Source organism: Cupressus sempervirens, chromosome 3, assembly GCF_028749045.1.
Source record: "Cupressus sempervirens isolate cs-2001-9-10 chromosome 3, ASM2874904v1, whole genome shotgun sequence".
NCBI classification, from domain to species: Eukaryota; Viridiplantae; Streptophyta; class Pinopsida; order Cupressales; family Cupressaceae; genus Cupressus; species Cupressus sempervirens.
In genome coordinates this window covers 171,400,676-171,408,502 of record NC_143120.1, presented here as the reverse complement: position 1 = coordinate 171,408,502, position 7,827 = coordinate 171,400,676, and the positions used below count along the sequence as shown (strand labels likewise).

Below are 7,827 nucleotides of genomic sequence, written 5' to 3'. Positions count from 1 at the left end.
CTTGTTAAAGGCTCAACACCCTATTAAAAGTGCACCTATCTAAAGGATTTTACAAACATTCACTTAGAATGTCACCCTGTTAAAGGATTTGCAATATGGTTGTTAAACCAAACTATAAGCATAGGATTTTCATTCTCCTAATATAATGGTTAGAAAGTATAGTAGAATGTTTGATCTGATTACTTACGACCTTCTATTGCTAATTTCAGATCAATGTTCAGTCCCTTTTGATCTGATCCTTCTTGATCTGATGCATCACTGTGCGATGTCCTGATGCTCTATTCTTTCTTAACTGATCTATCAATTCCTTGTTTCACTAAGTCACCCTTCTGCTCTTCACTCTCTTTCACTCTTTGCTTGATCTTCTCAACTCTCTCAACCCTCTTCATCAACACTTGAATCATGAGGCCTCGTCCTTCTTAAAAAGGTTTCATGACTTAGGGTTTGTTATGAATCTATGACTAAGATTCATTCATTTTGCCTCTTTAGCTTTACACTTTTTCTATTGGTTGCATGTAGAATACATAGGAAATCCAAAAGATTCAATCTTATCTTCTAGACTTTGAAATCTATCTCTTAGCTAGCATGCAACATGATCTACAACTGAGTTTGTGAAGGCACAAACTCATATGCCAATACTGTGTCACTCAGAACTTACTGTTTGCCGATGCTCGACACATATTGATTACTAGGGCTCAACACATATAGTATTTTTGTCTTGTTTGGCACCTATACTTCACTTGGAACATATAGTGAGTTAGCACAGATACTGGCTCGACATCAATTATCACTTGGCACTTGAAACTTGTTTGACACTGTCTATCTATTCGACATCTGAATAGCTCGACACCTATTGGATTTCTGGCTTGACACATACTGTAGCTCGACATCTATATTATACTCGGCATCAACTTAGAGAATTTGTTAAGTGTGTTGACACTCAATTGTCAAAACCAATCTGAGACCAACAACTTCAATAAGTTTAGTCTATGTAATAGAATCTTCCTAATTGTACATTTTAAGACTCTTTTATAAAAGCTTCAACTTCTACAGGGATACTATATTCTTCTATTTTATCCTTCACCTTTGTAGATTTAATTCCAAAGATATCTTTCCCATCTATTGGTGTTTGCCAAAATTTATAACTTTTCTTTTTTGACTTATTCTAATTGTTATATTACTCCATTGTTTTGAATATACTAATGGAATTATATATTCTTCTTCCTAGTCTTTTGTACACTCTATTGACTTTAAACTTTCTTCTTCTATGTTTTCAATTGCCAATTTTGCTTGTTGGTTCATATCCTTATTAATCGTCATGTCTTCACCATCCCAATGTATCAGACTAGTGTCTTCCTCAAAATAGTTTATATTTGATCTATTTACCATCCTATTGTCCATATTAACCCCAATTTTTGTCTTAGAATTATAATTCTCCTTCTCTTTTCTTTGATCTGTAAGTTGTTGTCATACCTCATGTTCTTGATGAAATTGTTCTCCTAACATAGCCTAATCTTCAATGTCCGCTTGTAATAATTTAATCTCATGTGTTAATTTATACCATTCTTTAATGCTTCTTTCTATTTCTTTCAAGTTATCATTTTCCTTGTGAAAAATATTGCATTCTTTCAATGCTAGTACTACTGTAATTTCCTTGTGCATATCTTTGGTTCTCTATTCTAGTATTTCTAAACATTCTAGTTGACTTTGTTCTTTACTCTTTTTTACTATAGGTGGATTTTCTATTTGTGTACTTTGCTCAAAAAAATTCATTTCATCTAGTTTTTCCATCTTCTTATTTTTGTCCTTATTAATTGTCTTAATCTTATATTCCCTCATCTTTATTTCAATACTTCTAAAGGATTCCTCTACGGTTGACAAATTATGATCAATTTCTAGATTTTTTTAATAATGCCTTTAAGTTCCCCTTCATATTTCTTAAATTCAATCTCATACTTGGATCTATTTGTTATAATTTTTTTCCTCCTAATCATTTTTTGATTTGGTTCCTCATCTATTAGAAATTTAGCATTACTGGTTTTGTCATACTCTGAGTCTATACCTATAAGTTTACCAATTGATTTACCTATTCTAAATAATGTATTTAAATGTTTAATTTCTACTGAAAGATTAGCACATTCATACTAAGTTGGCATTATATGCTCTTTTTCATCATTCCAGTTAGGTATCCAAGTTTGAAATTTAACTACAGGCCCTTTATAATAGCATTTTGATATCGAAAGTATTTTATTTCTAATTTCTTTATTTTTGCAATGAAGATAAATTGGCAATTTTGAGGAAGTACTCATACTTGCATGTTGTTTGCAAATTTTCTCTAATTGCTTTGTCAATTTTGTTAAATGCTTGTCTGGTTCACTCTAGTAAACATATACTCCTAGCTCTGAGCATTCCTTCCACTTTTCTTTTGTGTACTTGTCACTAATGATTTTTCTCTGAAACCCTAAGTACTTTTTCTGAGTCTAATTTTTGTTGTTCCTGCCCTAGTAGAATATAGTTAGCTTCAAAAAATTTGGTAGGTTTATACATTGCTTGCTTACAATTTTTATTCGCTTTTTAAGGGAAAGTTATTGATTTTTACATTCACTTTTGTTCCTCTACTAGTTTGCTAATTTGGGTGGACTATTTCTAGTGATTTTTATTTTCTTTCATCATTGACCTCTTTTTTTGTTGCGATGTGTTTCTTCTTTGATTCCTATTTGAAATTACAACTTGCCACCCATTGTTATTTCACATGGATCTTTATTTAGCTTTATCATCTTCCTATCCTCAGCTTCATGTTGTTTAACCAGGGCACTGAATGTGTTTGACTTTGAATGGTCTTTTTTATAAACTACAAATCTGTTGTTGATCAGAATACATAGGATCGCTTGTTTTCCTTTCAGACTATCTTCTTGTTGCTTATATGTTGACTGGGAAAAATTCAAATCCTTATTAGGACAAAATTTATTTGCCATTAATTGTTGATGTCAATGTTTTCAAGAAAAGGAATAATTTATGAATCTGAAAAATGTTGATTTATTTGCTTGATTTGCAACTTTTGTAATTCTCGCCATTTTTCTATATTTTTATCTCCTTGTCGTGAAGTTCTTTGAGATTGAATTGAAATAGTTGAATGACAGATGAATATCAATGAGCAAATTTGTTTGATCCAAACTAAACCAAAAATAATTTGCCTACAGCTGATGCAGCTTCATTCAATTTATACTAGGAAAACAACAAATAAAAAAGCATCAGATTTGTAGCTGGAGAATCGCAGTCAAGATCTTCGCAACACTTTAAATGAAAATTCTGGTTTATGATCTGATCACTCGATTGAAATCCCGATTTTGATTCAGAAACCAAATTTGATCTATTGAAAGCTTTGAACAAAGAAATTATATTTTCATGTGCATGAATCTGACTAGTCTTAGGACATAAGAGGGTTTTAGTCAAAACTGTTGCTAGTTAGGTTGTTGTTGCCCTCGAGTTTTTGTTACAAGCAACACTGCACAAAACCCTAATTGTTTTGTGATTTCAGATTTATTGATTGTTAGAAAACTATAATTATTTTATATTTTTATTAATTAAAATATTTTATAAACTATAATAAATTTATTAAATTAGAACTATACTTATATAAAAGCTAAAGGTAAGTAGTAAGCCACTATGTGACACTTGTCTACATATACTTTTTGATAAGTTCATATTAATATTCGACTCTTTTTAAATATAGCTAAACAAAGTTCGAGTCATATAATTTCTCTATCTCATAATATTACATATTTCTTTTTTTCTAATTAATTGTGAGTGACACAACAACATTAATTAATTAATAACTTAAAAAATCACTTATCTAACTTTTGATTTAGGAAAATATAACACAAAATTTAATTTAACTTTTTTCAAGTTTATGAACTCCACCGCTATGATTCTAGGGGCTTGTCCCACGTGTCTACGTAGATGTTATTTCCTCTCAATTTAATTAATATAAATATAAATTGATATGTTCTTTCATTTAAAAAAACCAATATAAAATTGTAAGAGTTACGCTGGGGTCCCATGGAAGGGGGCTTCCTACAAAATAGAGTGGAAGCCGCTTGCTATTTTTTCGGAAATATTTTAAAGGTAGAGATCCCATGATTTATGATACTCAATATTTTTGCTCCGAAATTTAAGGAAGATGTGCATTGAAAATAAGTTGAAATTTAAAATTCCCTCTAAAACTACATTTTAATTAAAAAACTAAAATTTAGAATATTGACAAGTGGAAAAAAAATTCCTAAGCTGGTGGGGCTATTTCCAACGCGCTCCCTTTTCACCCGCTTCATAAAAATAAAAGGCTTCTACTTTTTAGAAAAAGATTCTGAATAATCCCATAGCACAATTATATTTTGCTCATGAGACCACATGCTTCCTTAAATATAGAACTTAAGCCCTTCATGACCACACCAGAAAAAAGGAAAGCGAACAAATGAAGATGATAACTTTATGAATCAACACCACAAGCGTCTTCCACGCAAATGGGCCCAAAACTAAATTTACCCAAATAAGCTTGAGCTTGGGTACACTCAATCGGAAGGGGGCCTGACAATTGCAAGCCCGCCATCTGCAAATAAAGAAGGATTTTGATCCTGTTCCTGTTCAGTCATGGCAGATTTTTGTGCTTTACTGGATCCACGCGCCAACATCTCTTTGATGTGTCACCTGACTCACCAACACAAATTGAATGAGTCCTTCATGTCCGCCGCCTTGCACTCCCCTGCCTCTGAACAGGTAGAAGGGAAAGACATTTTGAATTGAATGCCTGGACTCTTCAGGGGGTTTCCTCAAATAATTTAGACTTAAATGCACTAAATATATATATCATTGTTTGCCTGCCATGTCTCAATTAGAAGCCAAGATTCTGGATCCTCTTTAACTTGCAGTATTCTTCAAGTCGGATGCTTTACAGAATAAATGCGTGCCGTGCACATTATTGAGCATATGCGTGATGATTTCGCCTTTGTTTCGTCGTTTCCAGCAGTAGAAAAGCGAATGCTATAAATACCCTAAAAACTCTACAATGTCTATCAAGTCGGTCGATTCGATCCATTATTTTAGCTTTTGTGAGCCCTAATCCTGCAAAAGGTCATTTTGCTCACCAATATTTACAATTCCCCCTGGTTATTTCAAATTTCTTTAAGCGGATAAGCGTAGACTAGACCGTTGAACTTGCGACTGAACCGGAGGATCATCGATGGACTCTCAACTGCCAAAATCGGGTACGCAATCGGAAACCCCGTGCGGCTCTTTTGTGGAACAATTTTGCAAAATTTGTCGTAGTCTTTCAATGTTTTGGCTCTTTAGATTGGAAATTTTCGATTATGTATGTTAATATAATGTTTTCTTGGATCCATATTACCATGATTTATCTCTGCCTGTGTTTGAATTTCAATTGACAGAAGGTGGACTGGATTCAGTTGATCACCACAAAAACATGACTCCTCTTCAAAAGCATGTGGCATTCTTTGACAGTAATAAGGACGGCATCGTTTATCCTTGGGAGACATATAAAGGTTCAAATCACATATCTTTCATCTGTTCCAGATTTTTTAATTAGCTGAAGAACAGATCTTTCATCTGGTCCTGATTTTTTTTAAATGTATTAGCTGCAGATTCTTTGTATGTATCAGATGATTTAAATTACACAACCAATTGATTGATATGCCAGTGTCTTCAATGGTTGCTTTTAGGCAAAATATCTTAAATACTATTAATTTATTTTTTAATTCATTCTTTTCACAAAAGGAAAAGATGGACTTGGATTCTTTTTTAAAAATTCTATTTAAGATGATTTTAGCTGGCTGTTTAGTTTTGTTCATCTTTACCGGCATCGTAACTTCATTTCTCCTATACAACAAATTTACATTCTCAATTATATATGATTGAATTTTACACATAATGTGATGTTTCAATTGTATTCCAGTCAAATCACATATGAAGAGTTTGGTGTCCAAACTATTTACAGTTTGCTTGCAGGTGTCCTAACAACTACCAACTGCTACATTCAATATTAACTTTTAATTAGAGTTATTAACAAAGGTGGTGATCAAATCCTCACAGGTTTCCGTGCAATAGGATTTGGGATCTTTAAATCCTTGGCAGCAGGAGCGCTGATCAATTTGGCTTTGAGCTATTCAACCCTTCCTGTAAGTGGAGTTCCTCCCCAATTAAATATTTTGGCAGATGAAATTTCACCCATGTCCTTAAAAACTGATCTGAGAACACAAATTTACAGGGACGAATACCATCACTATTGTTCCCCATATATATAAATAATATTCACAAAGCAAAGCATGGAAGCGACACGGATGTGTATGACACAGAAGGAAAATTTGATCCTCACAAGTTTGAAGCCATTTTCAGAAACTTTGCAGTCACTCACCCTGACAGACTTACACGCTCTGAATTGGATTCAATGCTCAAATCCAACAGGGAACCCAAAAATGTTCTCGGATGGTAATCAAATTGCAATAAGTAGAGTGCATTATTTGACATTTATAAAACAAATTATGTTTTACAAGAGTAGAAATGTTTTCTGTGTTTGTACAGGATTGCAAGCAAGGCAGAATGGGATTTCTTGTATGATTTAGCCAAGGATGACAAGGGATTTCTGGAGAAAGAGGCCGTCAGAGGTGTTTATGACGGCACCTTGTTCGAACATTACGAACAGAAGAATAAGAATGGCTCAACAAATCCATACTAAGAAACTATTTTTTTAAAATATTGCTGAATTCTTCAACAGACACTGTTCACGAATAGGTTGTTATGTTGCGTGTCATTGATTAATTTATTATTATAATATATTTCATTAGTACTTTTCCATTAATTTCAATTTTCAATGTATGAGTGGAATAGGAATATTTAAATTCTTAAAATTCCTAATTCTCCATTTGGGTGCCACCAAGTTTCAATTTTGGCCAAAAAAAATGAGCATTTGCAATTTCACCTTAATAGGTGGAATTGGAATATGTATTCCTATTCCAATTTTATTTATTTTAAAAAACATAATCTTTTGGGTCGTTGAATTTCCCATCAAATTTTGATTGAACCAAACAATAGTAAGAATATGTATCCCTATTTTCTATTCCGGAATAACAATTCCAATTTCCATATTTCTATTCCAAACATTGGTATTCCATCAATTATAAAATTTTGAGTATTAGTCAATGGGTTCTTTGTCTCTCTAGAAAACTAAAAGGTTCTTAAAGAACCCACCACGGATCAAGTTTTGTTGAGTGTGTGGCTTTGACATTGAAAAGGGATCAGGCCCTAAAAGAGGATATTGAATAGCTACAAATATTTTGGAAAGACCTCCATCAAAAAGAATTAAGAATTAAATTTTATAAACTTGAAATGTAAAATATTTTTATACTAGAACTTATAAAAGTATCTTTCTTAATGTAATTGATAAAAAAATATTTCAATATCATAAGCATACATTTTTAGGATTGATAATTGTTTAATGTTTTTATTCTATTTATCATAGATAAAATAAATAATTATATTATTTCATTAGTGTTGATGTTTTGTAACTTTACTCAGATAAATCTCCTCACACACACTCCTATATAGGGAGAGCAAGGGGCGAATAGTAATCTACTGCCTTATCATTTTATAGGCTATCATAGTCCTACAAATTTTATATATATAAGGAGACATTATATATAATTATAAGAGTTTAATTATGATGATGAATAGACATGTCCCACGAAGGGATATGTATATTCTCTCACTATCTTGTATATATGATGGGAGGTTAACATACAAAATATAATGGTAGTGTGT

The 7,827-nt window shown here is 32.3% G+C and overlaps 1 protein-coding gene across 1 annotated transcript; it reads left to right on the top strand.

The window, feature by feature from the left end:
• The first annotated feature begins 5,071 nt into the window (after positions 1-5,071).
• LOC149565322 (peroxygenase-like) lies at positions 5,072-6,866 on the top strand. Its single transcript, XM_089818845.1, has 5 exons — positions 5,072-5,261; positions 5,442-5,555; positions 6,103-6,188; positions 6,278-6,498; positions 6,592-6,866. Exons 1-5 carry the CDS (start codon positions 5,237-5,239, stop codon positions 6,743-6,745), a joined length of 600 nt encoding a protein of 199 aa, XP_089674971.1. The 5' UTR covers positions 5,072-5,236; the 3' UTR covers positions 6,746-6,866.
• The last annotated feature ends 961 nt before the right edge of the window (positions 6,867-7,827 follow it).

Excerpts from the sequence above, each read along its gene's own strand:
- LOC149565322 (XM_089818845.1), top strand. The coding sequence starts at position 5,237 with ATGGACTCTCAACTGCCAAAATCGG. Across the intron at positions 5,556-6,102 it reads TCCTTGGGAGACATATAAAG|GTTTCCGTGCAATAGGATTT; the intron begins GTTCAAATCACA and ends AAATCCTCACAG. Across the intron at positions 6,499-6,591 it reads CCCAAAAATGTTCTCGGATG|GATTGCAAGCAAGGCAGAAT; the intron begins GTAATCAAATTG and ends GTGTTTGTACAG.